Source organism: Dunckerocampus dactyliophorus, chromosome 1, assembly GCF_027744805.1.
Source record: "Dunckerocampus dactyliophorus isolate RoL2022-P2 chromosome 1, RoL_Ddac_1.1, whole genome shotgun sequence".
Classification (NCBI taxonomy): Eukaryota; Metazoa; Chordata; class Actinopteri; order Syngnathiformes; family Syngnathidae; genus Dunckerocampus; species Dunckerocampus dactyliophorus.
Window position 1 is genome coordinate 747,098 of NC_072819.1, and position 19,365 is coordinate 766,462.

General features: G+C 44.7%; 2 protein-coding genes across 7 annotated transcripts in view; both read right to left on the minus strand.

The window, feature by feature from the left end:
• mlpha (melanophilin a) overlaps positions 1-11,653 on the minus strand; it is a 35,602-nt gene extending 23,949 nt beyond the window's left edge. For 2 of the 6 annotated variants that reach the window (XM_054798518.1, XM_054798507.1), the window contains exons 1-4: positions 10,639-10,814; positions 2,364-2,585; positions 2,189-2,301; positions 1,629-1,673 (exon numbers count right to left, since the gene is read on the minus strand). In XM_054798518.1, the coding sequence (XP_054654493.1) occupies positions 1,629-1,673; positions 2,189-2,301; positions 2,364-2,585; positions 10,639-10,814 (556 nt within the window). Of the gene's footprint in view, positions 1-1,628; positions 1,674-2,188; positions 2,302-2,363; positions 2,586-10,638; positions 10,815-10,983; positions 11,099-11,258 lie in introns of those variants that run through there. The other 4 variants (XM_054798494.1, XM_054798486.1, XM_054798476.1 and 1 more) reach the window with 4 other exon arrangements.
• Positions 11,654-11,783: 130 nt separating this feature from the next.
• Positions 11,784-15,508, minus strand: LOC129193850 (CD59 glycoprotein-like). The gene is made up of 5 exons (XM_054798589.1): positions 15,442-15,508; positions 15,277-15,350; positions 14,982-15,083; positions 12,235-12,308; positions 11,784-12,117 (listed from the first exon to the last, which is right to left on the minus strand). The coding sequence occupies exons 1-5, from the start codon at positions 15,459-15,461 to the stop codon at positions 11,995-11,997; spliced, it is 393 nt and encodes a 130-aa protein (XP_054654564.1). The 5' UTR covers positions 15,462-15,508; the 3' UTR covers positions 11,784-11,994.
• Between the last annotated feature and the right edge of the window lie 3,857 nt (positions 15,509-19,365).

Here is a 19,365-nt window from a genome sequence, read left to right on the forward strand (position 1 = left end):
ATTGGTTCCTTACACTAAGCCTGGGCGGAGTAGTGGTATAATCCTATCCTGCTATTAACACCTCCGATAAAAGGGAAGTGTCGCTCCCTGAGATGGGTATGAACGACTCTGATACTGGCTCGTTAGCATCTATTGTTCTGGCTCCACCTCATTTGCATGACTAAGAGCTGTGGGTTTTGTTCTCGGTAACCTGCTGAACACAGGGTCCAAATTAAACCTCAAACCACCATTCCGATTCAATGATGGGTTCTGTTGTTTGACAAAAATAGCTTACTTTACTCCTCTTTCAAACCATCTGTTTTCTTTGGCCAAAATCTTTACCTGGCTGTCCTCAAAAGAGTGATTGGTTGCTTTTAAGGTGTAGATGTACTGCTGATTGAGGACCACTAGAATTGTCCATGCGATGTTGATAAACCCTTTTTTGGCGCACTTGCTTAGTTTCCCCAATGTAGTGCTCTTTGCATTCCTCATCTTTACAGTGGATGGAATAGACCACATTGCTCTGTTTTCCTCTCCTTTTTGCTTCTGTGGGCTTTTGGGTTTCTTTCCCTACGCTCTTCTTTTGATGTCAAAGAGCGTAGGGAAAGAAACGCAAAAGCCCACAGAAGCAAAAAGGAGAGGATGGTAGTCCCTTATGTAGCGGGGGTCTCAGAAAAACTCCAGAGGATCTTATGGCAACACAAAATTCCTACCTATTTCAAACCAGTAAATACCCTGAGACAAAAATGAGTGCATCCTAAAGACAAGGCTCCAAACCAAAAACAGAGCAATGTGGTCTATTCCATCCACTGTAAAGATGAGGAATGCAAAGAGCACTACATTGGGGAAACTAAGCAAATGCTCCAAAAAAGGCTTTATCAACATCGCAGGGACAATTCTCGTGGTCCTCAATCAGCAGTACATCTACACCTTAAAGCAACCAATCACTCTTTGCAGGACAGCGAGGTAAAGATTTTGGCCAAAGAAAACAGATGGTTTGAAAGAGGAGTAAAGGAAGCTATTTTTGTCAAACAACAGAACCCATCATTGAATCGGAATGGTGGTTTGAGGTTTAATTAGGACCCTGTGTTCAGCAGGTTACTGAGACCAAAACCCACAGCTCTTAGTCTTGCAAATGCGGTGGAGCCAGGGCCGAGCCAGAACAATAGATGCTAACGAGCCAGTATCAGAGTCGTTCATACCCAACTCAGGGAGCGACACAAACTTTTTATCAGAGGTGCTAATAGCAGGAGTGGATTATTCCACTACTCCGCCCAGGCTTACTGTAAGGAACCAATAGGAGGGTGTTGGCACACCAATTCTGCCCACTCTTACTGTATTTAAGGCCTAGGCTACCAGCACTTGTTAGTTCGCTGACGAAGCTCTTCGGATGAGGAGCGAAACGTCCGACACCTTCTTCACAGAAGTCCATCGAGGGAAAGGCTTCTTGAGATGTCATCTGTACAACTCCTGTACAACTGAGAGCCTACACAGATGTATTTATTATCGTATGAATTACTTTCCAAATATTCCAAGTCAAATAGAAATACCTTCTCAAGCAATATTACTTTTTCAGCAAGATCATTTTTGAACGCTGTCAGCTTCATTTAGCTGTGTTTCCCATAATATCACCAGAATGTTTTACTCACGGCTGCGGACATCCGGCATGCTCTGAGTGTCGTCATCACGCCCACCTGATGTGAGAATACTTTATTAGCATGTGACATTTACACAGAATACATGATATATGTATTTATATACACACACACATCCTAATCCCTCACCTCATTGCAGTTCAAATTTCACAATGTCACATGTATGCATACATCAGCACATTTCATGTATTCTTATTCGGCCTGAATGAAGCTACAAACATAAGGCATTCATAAGACACATTCACATATGGCTTATATGAATGCACCGCCCCAGGAACTACATGCATGTGTCTGTTATCTTTTAATTCAGTCTTATTTTCTATTATGTCTACTCTAATAAGGAGTGTGAAGGTGAAAATAAAAGGTGAAGTAACACCCCTATAGGGTGTTATTTCATCTCTGGAGGGCTCTAATGATGTTAAAAAGTGTATTTAGAAGGTGGTAAACAGGTTTCTAATGCCTAATATGTATTATTTTTTTCTTATGTCTACTATATTGGGTAATAAGAGTGTAAAGGTGACTATAGGGGTGTTATGTCATGTGAAGACAGGCACCTTCTCCGTTCAGCCTCTTGTACAGTGACCTCATCACCTTGGCGCTGCCAAAGCGCTTAAATCGATTGCGGACGTTGTCATGGTACCACCCCAGGGTGCCGATCTTCAGGACCCTGCAGGAACACGAGCACGTGACGCGGCTGAAGCCTGTGCTGTGAAGGTGGGCGTGGCTGACCTGGTCATGCGGCAGTTGTCGCACACCCAGCCGTGCTCCTTCTTGTTGTAGCGGCTGCAGGACTTGCAGGTGAACATGCGGCAGTCCAGGCACTGGCGCTTGCTGTTGACCAGGAACTTGAAGGGCTGCAGGCAGCGGATGCACAGCGAGTCGGCCAAGTTGTTCTGTAAGCCCAGCAGCTCGCGTTTGGTGTCCTCCTTGTCAATGGAGTCCTTCAGCTTGCTGTGGAAGGTTAGAACGGTCACTGATGTTGTGCTGACATGATAGAAACAGGGCTGGCAGCTGACCCTTCATAGAAAAAGCATCAGACCACGCAGGCCATGTCTTGTGTGCTTGGTGCCCTTTTGGCAAGGTTGTTTTGCTTCAATGAAAAGCAGCACCAAATAGCAGCATTTGTGGCCTGCAGCTGTTTTTCCATTTGCCCGCAGCAGCATATTCTACAAATATAATTTAACAAGAAAACTGGAACACCAACAAAAATAGAAAAATCAGCAGTAGTTCTACAAGAATCAGGTCAAAAGATGAAGAAAATAAAGTTGGAATCCAACAAGTAAAGTCATACTATTACGAGGAAAAAATGTTTTTCGTAGCATAAATTTGAAATATGATATGGAAACCTTCTGTGTTGCGTGTTGCAGACGCGTACAACGCAAACAAGGACGAGCACGGAGACGTGGAGGCACAGCGATACAGAGTCATTTTTAACGTCATAATATTATGAAAAACAAGCCAAGCAAAATAAAGCTGTCATTTTTGGGAAAATTAAGTTGGGGGAAAGGTACAATATGATGGGAATAAAGTCATAATATGATGGGAATAAAGTCACAATGTGATGGGAATAAAGTGTGATATAATACACCTTGAGGTGCAACACATCATCAGTGAACGGACCTGGCGTCATCGGGTGTTTCGGGTCTTAGGTCCAGACACCCTCTTCCAGGCGACCCAGCCGGGGATGATCAGCCCCCGACTCGTGTCTAGGTAGCAAAACTCTGCCACTCCTCACCCCTTTTTATCCAGAGCCACCTGGAAGCTTTCTCAGCAGCTTCCAAGATGTTCTTGATGGCTCTTTGTTTCTGCTTCCCACAGATCCCAAAGAGACCCAGGACCCGATACAGGGATTGCCCTGCAAAGCCCCTGCAGCCTACTTCCACAGGCTCGCAGCGGGCCTTCCATCCCTGCCTCCTACATTCCTCCACCACAGATGCATACTTGGCTCTCTTCCTCTCTTGTGCCTCTTCCATCCTGTCTTCCCAAGGGACTGTCAACTCCAAGATCACTACCTGCTTGGTAGCCCCAGACATCAGGACAACGTCTGGCCTGAGTGTGGTCTGGGTAATGATGTCCGGGAACTTAAGCTGCCGTCCTAGGTCGACCAGGAGCTGCCAGTCTCTTGCTGTAGAGAGAAGCCCTCCCTGCGCCCTTGGACGGGGCTGAGGCTTCTCACCAGCACGAACAAAAGCGATGGAGTGCTTTGTGGGATTTTGTGCCTTGCTTGAGCTGATGGCGGTGCAGATGGTATCTGCCACTGCTTGCAGGACCTTGTGGTGGCGCCAGCGGTATTGTCCATCTGCCAAGGCCTTGGAGCAGCAGCTCAGAAAGTGTTCCATCGAACCCCTCTTCTTGCAGAGCTGACAGGTAGGTGAGTCTGCCAGGCCCCAGGTAAAGAGATTGGACGGGCTCGGGAGGACGTCATAAACTGACTGAACCAAGAACTTGATACGGAATGGATCCGATTTCCACATATCTGCCCAAGTGATCTTCCGGTCAGCAGTCTGTTCCCACTTGGTCCAGGCCCCCTGTTTGCCCATGCCCACCATCCTGCTGAGGCGAACTTCCTCTTATGCCGGCACCTCCCCCTGAATGCGATCTCGCCTCTCCTTCCCCCTGGCTTTGGCGTAGGAAGGTGTTGGAATGCTCCCGAGCCCAGCCCGCCCGGATGCCACCGCGCCCACCAGGATGTTGTGCTGCAGACTCGCCTCGGCTCGGGTGACCGCTTCCTGGGCACGCCATTTCCTTCCTGTTCGGACCTCCACTCCCGCTGAAGAGACCTTAGTGTCAGAGGAGTCTCGGTAGAGCAGGACCTCTCTGGCTCTGGTGACCTTGAACTCCTCCACAAGGCTGCTAAACGGAAGCTGCAGCTTGGTGTTCCGGCCATAGAAGGCTATGCTGCTGAGGCTCTTTGGGAAGCAAGTCATAATATGATGGGAATAAAGTCATCATATTATGGGAATAAAGTCATAATATGGGAATGAAGTCATAATATGATGGGAATAAAGTCATAATGTTATGGGAATAAAGTTAAAATATGATGGGAATAAAGTGTAAATATGGGAATAATGTCATAATAATATGGGAATGAAGTCATAATATGATGGGAATAAAGTCAATATTACGGGAATGAAGTCATATGATGGCAATAAAGTGTAAATATGATGGGAATGAAGTCATGATGGGAATAAAGTCAATATTACGGGAATAAAGTCAATATGATGGGAATAAAGTGAAAATATTATGGGAATAAAGTCATAATATGATGGGAATAAAGTGTAAATATTATGGGAATAAAGTCATAATATGATGGCAATAATGTCATAATATGGGAATAAAGTCATTATTTACTTGTATTAATGTCTCTTCTGTTGTTGCTTAATTTATTGGTGTTTATGTTTCTTATGTTCTTATTCTTTCTTGTGTTTTCTTTCTTTTTTTGGGAGAATGAACAGAATAAGATTTTCATTGCATAGTATAACTGCTGTTTTACCATGCACATGACAATAAAACTCTCTTGAATCTTGAATAATGTTATGGGAATAAAGTTTAAATATGGGAATAATGTCATAATAATATGGGAATGAAGTCATCATATGATGGGAATAAAGTCAATATTATGGTAATGAAGTCATAATATGATGGCAATAAAGTGTAAATATGATGGGAATGAAGTCATAATATGATGGGAATAAAGTCATAATGTTATGGGAATAAAGTGAAAATATTATGGGAATAAAGTCATAATATGATGGGAATAAAGTCATAATATGATGGGAAAAAGTGAAAATATGGGAATAAAGTCATAATATGATGGGAATAAAGTCACATCACTGATGATGTGTCCCAGTGCATCTCACAATGTATCTTTCATTCATTTCAAACTGGCACAGCCAGTGACACCCAGGAACAGGCTGGGAGACAACCAGGAACAGGCTGGTGACGACTGGAGAGACAATTGACAGCCCGGAAAGACGGCAACCGGGGCAGGAAGGGGTAGCATCCCAACTTGCATCTTCCGTGAGGGAGAACCCAACTAAGCTACAGAACGTCCTACTGAGAAATACCCCCAGGGGAACCCGAGAGGGGGGGAGGATGAGTTCCCTAACAGGACGGACACAACGTTGACGACTTTGGAAAATGGCTTATCGACGACGACAACCGAAAGGTGCATTTGTGGCAAGCTTTGCAAGAATGAGCGCGGCCTTAAAATCCATCAAGGCCGAATGAAATGCTTGGCCCAGGAGAGTGCAACACAGCGCACAGGACCCAGTCCTGGTGAGACGACGGAGGAGCCCGGCCGGGAGACACCCCACAGAGCCCAGAACCTCCAAGTGCCAAGCTCTCCTGCTCCCAGCATAGTAGTTCAGCAGCCTCGTATCAAGTGGCCTCCAGCTAACCAACACAAAGTGTGGCACCAATTCGATGAGGACATCACCAGAGTCATCGATTCAACAGCAAAAGGGGATGTCGACAGACGGCTTCAGACCATAACCACCATCATTGTCACCTACGGAACAGAGAGGTTTGGTGTGGAAGAGCGCAAGTCCACCAGACCCAACTACACCATGAACCGTAGGGCAGAGAAGATCCATCAACTGCGGCAGGAGCTTCGGTCCCTGGCAAGACAGTACAAGGCAGCATCTGAGGAGGAGAAACCGCCACTGGCTGAGCTCCGAAACATCATCAGGAGGAAACTCACTACCCTGCGTAGAGCTGAATGGCACAGGAGACGCAGGAGAGAGAGAGCCAGGAAGCGAACTGCTTTCATAGCTAATCCATTTGGATTCATCAAACAGCTTTTGGGGCAAAAGCACAGTGGGCATCTAGCCTGCTCCAAGGAGGAGGTAGACTACTTCCTGAAAAACAACTTGAGTGACCCCGAAAGAGAGCAAGACCTAGGGCCCCTCAGTGCCTTATTGGACATACCATCTCCCACTGTCGATTTCAACACCGGTGAGCCCACCTGGAAGGAAATCCAGGATGTGGTTGTTGCTGCCAGATCCAGATCAGCTCCAGGACCCAGTGGAGTACCGTACAAGGTGTACAAGCGCTGCCCTGGACTCCTTAGAATCCTCTGGAAGACCCTGCGTGTGATTTGGCGCAGAGGAGCTGTGGCAGATCAGTGGAGGCTTGCGGAGGGTGTCTGGATACCCAAGGAAGAAAATTCCACCAAGCTGGAGCAATTCAGAACCATCTCATTTCTTAGCGTTGAGGGGAAGATCTTCTTCAGCATCCTTTCCAGAAGGTTGACAGACTTTCTCCTCAAGAATGCCTACATTGATACCGCTGTCCAGAAAGGTGGTATTCCTGGTGTGTCAGGATGCCTAGAACACACCGGAGTAGTCACCCAGCTAATCAGGGAGGCGCGGGAGGGCAAGGGAGACCTCGTCATGCTCTGGCTTGACCTGGCCAATGCCTTCGGCTCCATACCCCACAAGCTTGTGGAGACTACCCTGGACCGTCACCATGTACCCAGGAAGATCAAGGACCTCATTCTGAATTACTACGGGAACTTCAGACTCAGAGTCACTTCTGGGAGCACAACATCTGACTGGCACAGGCTCGAAAAGGGCATTATAACTGGGTGTACGATCTCAGTTAGCCTTTTTGCCCTGGCCATGAACATGGTGGTCAAGGCAGCCGAAAGGAAGTGCAGAGGTCCTCTGTCCAAGTCTGGCATTCGGCAACCACCCATCAGAGCCTTTATGGACAATCTCACCGTCACCACTGAATCTGTGCCTGGTGGGAGATGGATACTCCAGGGCCTGGAAAAGCTCATATCCTGGGCAAGAATGAGCTTCAAACCAAGTAAAATCCAGGGCAATGGTGTTGAAGAGGGGAAAAGTGGTAGACAAGTTTTGCTTCTTTGTGGATGGCACGGCAATCCCATCTATCACCGAGAAACCAGTCAAGAGCCTGGGCAAGATCTTCGACTGTAGTCTCAGGGATTCTGCATCAATCCAAATCACCATCAAGGAGCTTGAGACGTGGCTGTCGGCAGTTGACAAGTCTGGCTTACCCGGCAGGTTTAAGGCGTGGATTTACCAGCATGGCGTCCTACCCCGGGTACTTTGGCCTCTGTTGGTGTACGAGGTGCCCCTGTCGACTGTAGAGACTCTGGAGAGGAGGATCAGCACTTACCTCAGTAGATGGATGGGCTTCCCACGCAGCCTATGCAGTGTAGCACTGTATGGGAGGACCAACAAACTACAGCTCCCTTTCAGCAGCCTTGATGAGGAGTTCAGGGTCTCTCGCACAAGTGAGGCCTTGCTCTATCGCGACTCCAAGGACTCTAAAGTAGCATCAGCGGGCATCGTGGTGCGAACTGGAGGGCTCAAGATGGTCTGGTGGTGGCTGAGTCCTGGCTGAGACACAGGGCTCTGGTGGGCACGGTGGCAATGGGTCGATCCGGACTGGGTGCGATTCCTCAACCTTGCTATGAGAAGGTACATGGAAAGGACAAACGAGAGCTAGTCCTGAAGGAGGTGCGGGCAGGGGTCGAGGAGGAACGGACCAGCAGGATGGTGGGCATGCAGCAGCAGGGAGCATGGACAAAGTGGGAGGGGGTGCTGGAGAGGAAGGTGACCTGGTCTGAGATCTGGAAGGCAGAACCCCAGCGCATCGGGTTCATGGTCCGTGCTGTTTATGATGTCCTGCCCAGCCCAGCCAATCTCCATCTGTGGGGCATGGGTGACTTTCCAGCATGTGCCCTGTGCTCCAGGAAAGGCTCTCTGGAGCACATCCTCAGCAGCTGCTCAAAAGCCCTCGGGGAGGGTCGTTACCGTTGGAGGCACGACCAGGTGCTGAAGACTGTTGCTGAAACCATCTCCAAGGCCGTGGCCAAAAACATCAGCCACAAGCAACAGCTTGGCAAGAGGAACATTGCCTTTGTCAGGGCTGGAGAGCAACCACTACCACAGCCCAAACCAGCTGGCTATCTCACCTCAGCAGTGGACTGGGATCTCCGAGTTGACCTAGATAAGCAGCTCAAGTTCCCAGACCACATCACAGCAACTTCCCTGAGGCCAGACATCGTGCTAGCGTCAGTCTCTTCAAGGCAGGTGCTTCTGTTAGAACTGACAGTTCCCTGGGAGGATCGTATAGAGGAGGCAAACGAGTGGAAGTGGTCAAAGTACCAGGAGTTGGTTGAGCAATGTCTAAGAGCAGGGTGGAAGGCACGATGCGAGCCCATTGAAGTAGGGTGCAGGGGCTTTGCTGGCCGCTCATTGTGCAAGGTTTTCATACTACTTGGCATCACCGGGGCTGCAAAATGGAAAGCCATTAAGTCCACCATGGAGGCAGCAGAGAGAGCCTCCAGGTGGCTGTGGATCAGGAGGAGCGATCTGTGGGCCCATGCTACTGGGACACAAGCCGGGGAATGATCAACCCTAGGCTGGGTCACCTGAGTGAGGGCGTATGATGTTGAAAGACCCGAAACGCCCGATGAACTCAGGAACATCACTGATGATGTGTCCCAGTGCATCTCACGATGTATCTTTCATTCATTCACAATATTATGGGAATAAAATCAATATTATGGGAATAAAGTCATATTATGAGAATAAAGTCACAATATGATGGGAATAAAGTGTAAATATGATGCGAATAAAGTCATAATATTATGGGAATAAAGTCAATATTACAGGAATGAAGTCATAATGTGATGGGAATAAATTTAATATTATGGGAATAAAGTCATAATGTTATGGGAATAAAGTCAAAATATGATGGGAATAAAGTGTAAATATTATGGGAATGAAGTCATAATAATATGGGAATAAAGTCATAATATGATGGAAATAAAGTCAATATTACGGGAATGAAGTCATAATATGGAAATAAAGTAAATTTTATGGGAATAAAGTGAAAATATTATGGAAATAAAGTCATAATATGATGGGAATAAAGTCAATATTACGGGAATGAAGTCATAATATGGAAATAAAGTAAATTTTATGGGAATAAAGTGAAAATATTATGGAAATAAAGTCATAATATGATGGGAATAAAGTCATAATAATATGGGAATAAAGTCAATATTATGGGAATAAAGTCATAATATGATGGGAATAAAGTGTAAATATTATGGGAATAAAGTCATAATATGATAGGAATGAAGTGTAAATATTACAGGAATAAAGTAATAATATCATGGGAATAAAGTGTAAATATTATGGGAATGAAGTCATAATATGATGGGAATAAAGTGAAAATATTATGGGAATAAAGTCACAATATGATGGGAATAAAGTGAAAATATTATGGGAATAAAGTCATAATATGATGGGAATAAAGTCATAATATGGGAATAAAATCATAATATTATGGGAATAAAGTCATAATAATATGGTAATAAAGTGTAAATATTATGGAAAGAGAATTTGCAAAGATTATTTCAGCAGAAAGTTGAAATATTTGAAAAAAAAACAAAGCAAAAATGTGAAAAAGAGCAGGAGTGAAGTGGATATGAATAACGTGATTTTTCAGCTACGTGACAAAGTTGACTTGCACTTTTTTCCTGAAATAGATACAGTATCACTTCTTAGTAAGGATGCACTGATCGGGCTTTTATGCTGCCGATCACGAGTGAAATTGGCTGATAGAGACACGCCTGACAGAAGGCAATCCATGCCTCCCCACTTTAGCACAGGCCGAGTGTTCCTGTCGCTACATCTTCACAAAAAGCACCTCCCGACACACAAAAGAAGAATGTGAAATGAAAGGGAGTGTATTGATGAAGGATCAGAGTGAAGATGACGTGCATGCTTGGCACTTGTGGTTGTGATCTGTTCATCAGCCAGTTACATTTTCTCACGTTCATCAACGTGTGTGTGTGTGTGTGTGTGGCGGAGACAAGCGTGTCTTTGTGGCGTCTCCATGTGACTCCGGTCATGATGCAGCGCAGCTTTCACGCTTGCATTCCATGACTGCTCATATTCAAACAGCAGATCACATGACCTGCAATGCCATGAACCGTGAGGACCATCTCACGGGGACCCACCCTAGTCGCTCTTCTTCTTTCTTGCGCAGGTTAAAGTCCCGTTGAATCACCTCCCAGACGTGTTTGGCTTCTTCGTCGGTCAGACGTGATAAATCCAGTTTACGCTCCATGACTGCAAACACCTCAGTGGGAAGCAACAATGTCCTTTGGTTACTTTTAGCCCCACAAGAACACATGAAAAGCAATGCTAGCAACTGTAACTACAGTATTAGAATAGTTTGAGAGTAATAAGAATAACAGCGTTGGATCTTTTCCATGTGTGGACGTTTGGTCCCACAACTGTTGTTCCAAAAGCCTCATGTTACTATCAACAGATAGAAAATGCAGAGCGGGGAAGAAACTCACCTCCGTGCAGCTGCTGCTCAACCCTGCAACTGAGAAGATCAGCTGAGCGCTGGTTCACATGCTCCTGACATCACCAGCACAGCTCACAATCAACACTTTGTTCGCCCAATCACCGCTGCACCCTCCGAACACAAGAAAACACGTCATCACCCTGACAAAAAAGCGCGACATGAAGAGTACAGCGTGTTGATTTCAACAGAAATGCTCGAGCCAAGTGTCTTGCTAATGCTATCATTCTTGCTTGGCATCATCAGCACGGCTTGCAGCTACCTCACCTTTCTCCCAATCATCCTTACACCGGGGGGCCTTCCTCCCAATCACGTCTCCCCTGGTTTCCATGTCTCTGCCAACGTGAGCATTGAAGCCCCCCAGGAGAACAAGGGGATCCCCCGAGGGAGCACTGTCCAGTAGCCCCCCTTGGGACTCTAAACACGGCAGGTATTGTTCTGTCAGAGCCCACCCCACCACCCGAAGGCAGTTGAGTGGGTTAAATGCCAGGCTACAGGCTCCGAGGCGAGGGTCAACAACAATCACCACCCGTGCCCGTCGCCTCTCCCTGCTGGCGAGGACTGGTTCCGGAAATCCTGGTGCCAAGAGCTAGCTTCTGCTGTCAAGGATCAGACCGCCGCGGTGCCCGCTTTTGGCTGCCATCCAACTCACTCTGCACCAGACCGCTTTGGCCCCTGTGGTGTGCCCGGCCGGACCCAATGGGTACAGGCTGGCCACCAGAGGCTTGGCATCGTGTCCCACCTCCAACCAAACTTGTAGTTTTTTAGCAAGACAAAGTGCACGTAGACATGTTCACCTTTGTAGGCTTTATTTGGCTGACGGTAGTTATGAGAAGATGAAGTAGTGAGGTGACGCAGTGTGAGTGAACACATGAGGTCAACAAGTGGTAGCATTGATGAGCTGAAGTCCTCGTCTTCTCGGCTAGCGTTGGTTAATCAAGCAGCTCCATCACATCAGTGTGTGCCACATTCAATGATGAAGTCAATGACGAGCACGCCCACGTCAGCGAGTCAGCCACCATGTGACCACCACCGACGCCATCGCACCGACGGCAGACGTGGCTGCAGCAGAGTGGGCGGAGTTACACAAATCGGAGTTGCAGCACTTGAAAGTAAAAGAGGACACCTGGAAAGAAAAAGCAATCAGTCGGGTGGCGCAGCATGTATCCTAACCTTGGCTACGGCACACGGCGTCTTCCCTGAGGGTACCCGCGTGGGACCAAGCACCCATGCTGCTTCCTACCTGCGGGAACATCTGTCCCAGTCGACTGTACTCGCAGTCGGAATACTTGAGGCACTGGCGGAACGTCATCCCTCCTGCAACGCACACAGGAAGTCAACCCAGTCAGCCAGGTGCATGGGGGCATGGTCATGAGCTAACACATCAACAGTTGTACAGGTACAACAACGTGGAGCAGTACTACAAATACTGTAGTAGTTCCAGGCGCATGCTAGCATTAGCCTCGGTTGCTCTACTTTATCCCCGCAGTGGTACGCAGGTTGGCGTGCCAATGAGTGGTAAACGGGTGAGACGTTTGTGTAAACTGGGCGGGGCTGCTTGCCACAGAGCATCACAAAAATTTGGCATGCATCATTTCTGTGAAGTAGTCGTGAATACACGCAATGCAGGCGCTGCGAACCAAAGCGCGTCTCCTTCACACAAATGGGTTCACTTTTCCACCCCGTCTTGGAGCAAGTCTCAAGTCATTTCTGGAACCTCTTGGATCTTCCTTGTGAATTTCTGTCCATAAGTGATCGTAATGCCCAAAAGCCATGTCTTCTAGTCAGCAATTCCGTCTCCCGCACTGTCTATGCCTCCTATTTTTCTGGGTTATGCCGTCTTCCTGCTCTTTCTCTTCCAATTCTCTTTCTGCAGCTGCGAGATAATATAGTTACCTTCTCCACACCTTGCAAATAGAGGAATTCCTGACGCCAGGGGTGATGCCTGCTGCTGCGTGGCATCAAAAGGGACAAAGCGGGACCAAATAACGCTTCACAGATGCGGGAAGTGGTGGTGACAATGCATACCCATGCGGACGATGTCCTACACTAGACGTCAACACTGCTTGACTTGAGAAGTCGTGCAGGAGTGTGGCACTTGGCGCTAATGCGCACCATTTTCTGTGGCAAATTGCACACCAAGTGATTAAACCGTGCATAAACGAGTCTTCATCCTTTTCAAGCGTGCCATCTAAATGACACGCACTGCAGGGGCATAGTGCGGGACGATGCGGTGCAAAATGTGTGCCAGTTTAAAGGTGGCTTTACAGTGTAGTAGCTCTGCGTACACGTTAGCTTACTGTGTAGCAGCTGTAACATAGCTGTTAGCAATAGTGCTTTATTATATGAATCCCAATTCCAAATGAGTGTGGATACAAATTGTAATTGTAGTTCAGGAATACGGTGAAGGTGAAGAACATACGGTCATGTTGTTATGATTACTACAACTAACATGAGGAGCTAAACTTTACCAAGCTGCTATCATTAGCTGACAGCAAACATGTGCGTGTGTTACGTTGGACGTCATTTATGTACATACTCTAGCAGAGGCGGGGTATAATGCTTGTGATATGTTAGCGCCCTCTGGGCAGCCGCCAACAACTTCAACTAAAACCTTGAAAAGTCATGTTGCACATCCTCACTGGAGCAACACACCACCATTCCCACCTACAGTATGTATTCTTCCACCACTTTTGGAATGCTGCCCATCATCCACAGTCCTTACGTGGGACATGAACACACGTCCTCTCTTAGCTGTGCCTTCTAAAGATATAAGAACAGGTAAAAAGAGGCAGCTAATGAATGCATGTCACGGGACACACCTATGAAAACACCTCCAACAAGGTTTAGTGGTTTTCCATCCATGCTGTGAGCATGTAGTAACAGGTACGTTCATGCTAACATGTCATGCTTGGAGTATTTTGGCAACTTTGATTTCACATAGCCTCATAGAAAGGAACGCTACACCTCGCGTCAAAAACAACAACACAGCTCCAATATGTAGCCTTACCTTAGTGAAGCTAGTGGCTAGCCGGCTAGTAGCTAGCTGCTGTGGTGTGGCAAGGTGTCACTATGCCAGTAAGGTAGTTCTTGGGCATAACAATGTTAATAACAATAATAATAATAATAACAATGTGCTTCATATGCAGCTCACGTTATGGAAATGGAGGTGGAATAGGTGTGTCCCTTTACGTGCATTCTTAGCTGCCTCTTTTTTTACAAGGCACAGCAAAGAGAAAGACATGTGCTCATATGTCACATCAGCACTGTGGATGATGGGCGAAATTCCAAAGCAAGTGCCTACGTATTCTTCTTCCTACGTATTCTTCTTCCTACGTATTCTTCCTCCTACGTATTCTTCCTCCTACGTATTCTTCTTCCTACGTATTCTTCTTCCTACATATTCTTCCTCCTACGTATTCTTCCTCCTACGTATTCTTCTTCCTACGTATTCTTCTTCCTACATATTCTTCCTCCTACGTATTCTTCTTCCTACGTATTCTTCCTCCTACGTATTCTTCCTCCTACGTATTCTTCTTCCTACGTATTCTTCTTCCTACATATTCTTCCTCCTACGTATTCTTCTTCCTACGTATTCTTCCTCCTACGTATTCTTCCTCCTACGTATTCTTCTTCCTAAGTATTCTTCTTCCTACGTATTCTTCCTCCTACGTATTCTTCTTCCTACGTATTCTTCTTTCTACGTATTCTTCCTCCTACGTATTCTTCCTCCTACGTATTCTTCTTCCTACGTATTCTTCTTCCTACGTATTCTTCCTCCTACGTATTCTTCTTCCTACGTATTCTTCCTCCTACGTATTCTTCTTCCTACGTATTCTTCTTTCTACGTATTCTTCCTCCTACGTATTCTTCCTCCTTCAAGGTTGAATGTGAAACAATCAAGTGAATAAGCAGCAAGGGACATGAAGCGTTACTTGCAGCCTTAGAGCAGCATTAGAACACAATAGCAGTAACAACAAGAACAAGAACCTCTCTCTGTGAGCGTCAGACAGGCGTCGTCATAGCTACAGTCTCGTTGTTTGGAACAGCTGGCCGTGTAATCTTTACAGCTGTAACAACGAATGGCTGATCCTGAAACCACATCTTCATGTTAGCATCTTGAAGAAGAACATACTGCACAGTATGTACATGTGCTTCATCAGCAAATAGGAACAGCATTGAAATGGATGGAAGACAAGAACAAACATGACTATGATATACAGTATTGATAGTATGAGGAATGATACTGAATGAGGATAACAAGTTATTGATCAGTGAAACATACCAAGCCCCATCAGAGTGAAGCAAACCAGTAGAAAGATGCCAACAGAGAACCTCATCTTCCTCACTGCGCAGGCACTGGGAAATCACACATGTACTACTTTATACTCGTGTACTATTTTGTGTACTGCGCTGTGTGTGTGTGTGCCGTGTTGTGAGGAATACTCACCCAACTGTAGAAGTTTCCATATGCCACCTTGCTCGCTAACTGACCAAAGATGAAACTGACCTAGCAAGGACACTGTTAGGCCACGCCCACTGGGAGGAGCCTGCTGGAACCACAAGATCCCAAGAAAAGCTGGTGCCTATTCCACACAGTTTTTAGTCAAATACTAGTCAGTGACGTGAAAGATGCTAAAGGGATTCTTGCGACACAGTGCAAATGTACTTTGAATTGAAGTAGAGGACATATATTGACGGGAAATCACTGAAAGAGTGACATGGCATCAGCATTTTTTCTATAGTGGCACATACATCACAGCAATGTCAAGGCTAAAAGACAATAGTGATATTTTCTTTGCTCTTTTTCTATGAATTCACTGAACAAATACAGTATAGTAAGAATATAAAATACTTATAATATATGACACCCAATTCCAGCATTACTTCTATGACATGGATTTAAAATGAGCTTTCTCTGAAATGAGCTAGCTCATCTGACACGCCGGCATTTTGGGGACACACCATGGCTTCTTACAGTTGGGCTAAAAACTAGCACGTTTTTGTAGCTTGTTTTTTTTTATTAAATCAATAACAGAAACATAGTAAGAAGAGTTGAATTGTAATATTTCACACTCCATTAAAGCATAACAATTGTTACATGGATTTAAAATGAGCTTTCATGGTTTCAAAAAATAAATAAGCTTTTGGAAATGAGCTAGCGTACCTGATACGCCGCCATTCTGGGGACACACCATGGCTTCTTATATTAAGGCTAAAAACTAGCATGTTTCTGTAGCTTCTTTTCTATTAAATTCTTCGAGAAACCTCGTAAGAACAGTTGAATTATAATATTTGACACCCCATTAAAGCATTACAATTGTTCCGTGGATTTAAAATGAGCTTTCGTGGTTTAAAAAAAAAAAAAAAAACCTTTGGAAATGAGCTAGTTTACCTGATACGCTGCCATTTTGAGGACACACCTTGGCTTCTATTGGGTAAGGCTATAGAAGCTAGCTTGTTTTCTATGAATTCATTGAAGAAATATTATAAAAAATTGCAATTGTCATATCCTGGCATAGTCACATGACTACCATTACACGGCAACCGCATGTAAATAGTTGTGTCAGGCAGGTACGGAAGGGAAGCGTTCCTACTAGTATATTAGCATTCTACGGTTAGCAGGTGTGGAACATGCAGCTGTTGGTAGGCTGCCACGGCAGCCATGTTGTAGGGAGGATGAGGCTGGCGTCAGGATGAGCGTGGCACCACGCTGCGCTGCTAGCGATAGGATGATGACGAGCAGGAGAAGAAAGGTGCGGGTGTGTGTCGGTGCGGCGCAACAAAGGGAGCACAGAAGAAGAGGACAAAGGTCCAGTGTGAGCAGAGACAATGCGCGGCAGCGCCAGCGCAAACAAAGACGCGTCACAGGCGCACACGGCTTTTTGCAATGTTTGCAACTCCAGCCATACACTGAGAAAAGGATGCTGCTAATAATGGCGCACATGCAAACATGGATGTTGCGTCAACACGTTCGACTCAGGCGGTGAATGGTGTGCCAAGAGTAGTCATTGTGTGGCCATTAGCTAACCGTGTTGGGCCTCAATAGGCTGCACTGTGTCAATGCACTGACACTGGCACGATTGTATCATCTTCATCGTCATCATCACAAGTGCTGGTTTGCTTTTTATGGGCACATTCTAAAAATATGCTTCCATAAGACTCCTTTTTTTCATAAACAGCAAAAATGGAAAAATCTGTCATTTTACAAGAACAAAGTCAAAATATGACCAGAAAAAAGTTGTCATCTAACGAGAAAAAGTTGGAATTTTACGAGGATAACGTTATGAGAAAAAATATCATGTTAGTAGCATCCAATTGACATGAAATAAAACGTTGAATTAGACTTATGTTACCCAGGAAGATTAATAGATAGAAGATATCAGTCAACATTTTATTATGTCAATTCTAATCTTATGAGAATACGGTCAAAATATTACAGGAATAAAGTCATAATATTATGGACATATAGTCGTAATATTATGGGAATAAAGTCAAAATATTATGGGAATAAAGTCATAATATGATGGGAATAAAATCATAATATTACAGGAATAAAGTCATAATATTACAGAAATAAAGTCATAATATTATTGGAATAAAGTCATAATATTACAGAAAGAAAACGTGAATATATAATATATCCAGAAGAAAGTCGAAATATTTGGAAAATGTAAAAAAAAAAAAAAAAAAAAGAGTGAAGTTGAAATGAAATATAAGGTTTTTTTTTTAAAAAGTAGTTTTCCATCTTTATGACGGTGTGGACGGCCGTGGTGGAAATGAAATGGTCTTTCCAGCGTGACAGGAGAGGAGATTGACTGGGAGGAGTTTCAGAAAGTCACTTCTGGCTAGAAGAGCAATGATATGCTAGCACAGGGGTGGGCAAACTATGACCCGGGGGCCACATCCGGCCTGCCAAGCATTTGAATAACAAGATTGTATGACACTATAAGTCCAGGTGGACTGTTACAATTTTAAGTGTAAAATAAAGTGCATGTATCAAATATGCAGTCTTGCCCCCCGGCCAATTTTGTTAACTCAATGCGGCCCGCGAGTCAAAGTTTGCCCACACCTGTGCGAGCATCAGATTGCTGTGATGTCATTTGCTATGCTTGGAATGGCCTGTAGATGGCATGCATGCATGCCTACACGTACACGTACACGTACATGCACGCTTCCATCAACACTCTTGCAATGATGGCTAGGATGGACATGACATGGGAGACCCTCTCCTTCCTCCAAACACGCTCAGATGTCATTGGACTGCTCACACGCACACTGAACTGTATTTTCGAGTAGCATGAAACAATGTGGCAACGGGAGGCAGGTGTGTGCTGCTTATGAAGTGGGAGGAGAATTGGCTGCAGGTATGTGCGCGTGGCTCCTCCCAGGCCAGCCGGCCTTGCACTGTAACCAAGCACCAACAGGGGGCAGCAGAGCAGCACCACAGATCATGACAATACATTTTCGAAATGATATTTAATTCCTTGGAATGAACTCAAATTTAAAGCCCTGATGTCATTTCCTGTTTGCCCCTCTTTCTGGTCCCCTAGGAAACACATTTACAGCAATACAAGTATGGGTGTTATTTATGTCTTATTGTATTGGGTAATAGGAGTGTAAAGGTGACTGTCATGATGTGCATTTAGGTTCATTATTGTGTAAGTACCAAAATATTCATATTGATATTGGAAATGTATTTATCAATACATGAATATCCCAGACAAGGGATTCATTTCGATAAAAAAGGTAAAAGAGCCAAATGATGATTCTGTAATTGCAACTGAAAGGTGAACAGTGGATGATTTGGTTTCTTTCCTGGGAGTGGTTCGAGTCGTCCCACCAACCCCACACGTCAAATTACATTAACAGCGCATCAAACCATGGGCATTAAAAAATAACAGTTGGATAGCAAAACACATAAAATAAATCACACAGAAATCGAGATTAAAGGAATAAAAACGTAACAGAAAAGTGATAAATAAACTTAAAAAATAAAGATAATAATAATAATTAAAGTAAGATACACCAGTATGGAGGATTGAAAGTGCCAAAATTAAATAAATAAATACATCATTAGAAAATAATTAAATATGTCATTAATTAATGAAATATGTCATTAATTAATTAAAATTGGAATTAAATAAATTTTAATTAATTAATGAAAATAATTAAATATGTCATTAATTAATGAAATATGTCATTAATTAATTACAATTGGAATTAAATACATTTTAATTAATTAATGACATATTTCATTAATTAATGACATATTTAATTAATTATCTAATAATGTATTTATTTATTTAATTTTGGCACTTTCAATCCTCCATACCCAGGGGACATGAGCAATGAAAACCCCACGTCTACCTGT

What these genes read in the sequence shown, in the direction of transcription:
- LOC129193850 (XM_054798589.1), bottom strand. Translation starts at nt 15,461, where the DNA reads ATGGAAACTTCTACAGTTGG. An exon ending in ATGGAAACTTCTACAGTTGG is followed by an intron (nt 15,351 to 15,441) that starts GTGAGTATTCCT and finishes GTGATTTCCCAG; the next exon opens with TGCCTGCGCAGTGAGGAAGA. An exon ending in CTTCACTCTGATGGGGCTTG is followed by an intron (nt 15,084 to 15,276) that starts GTATGTTTCACT and finishes ATGTGGTTTCAG; the next exon opens with GATCAGCCATTCGTTGTTAC.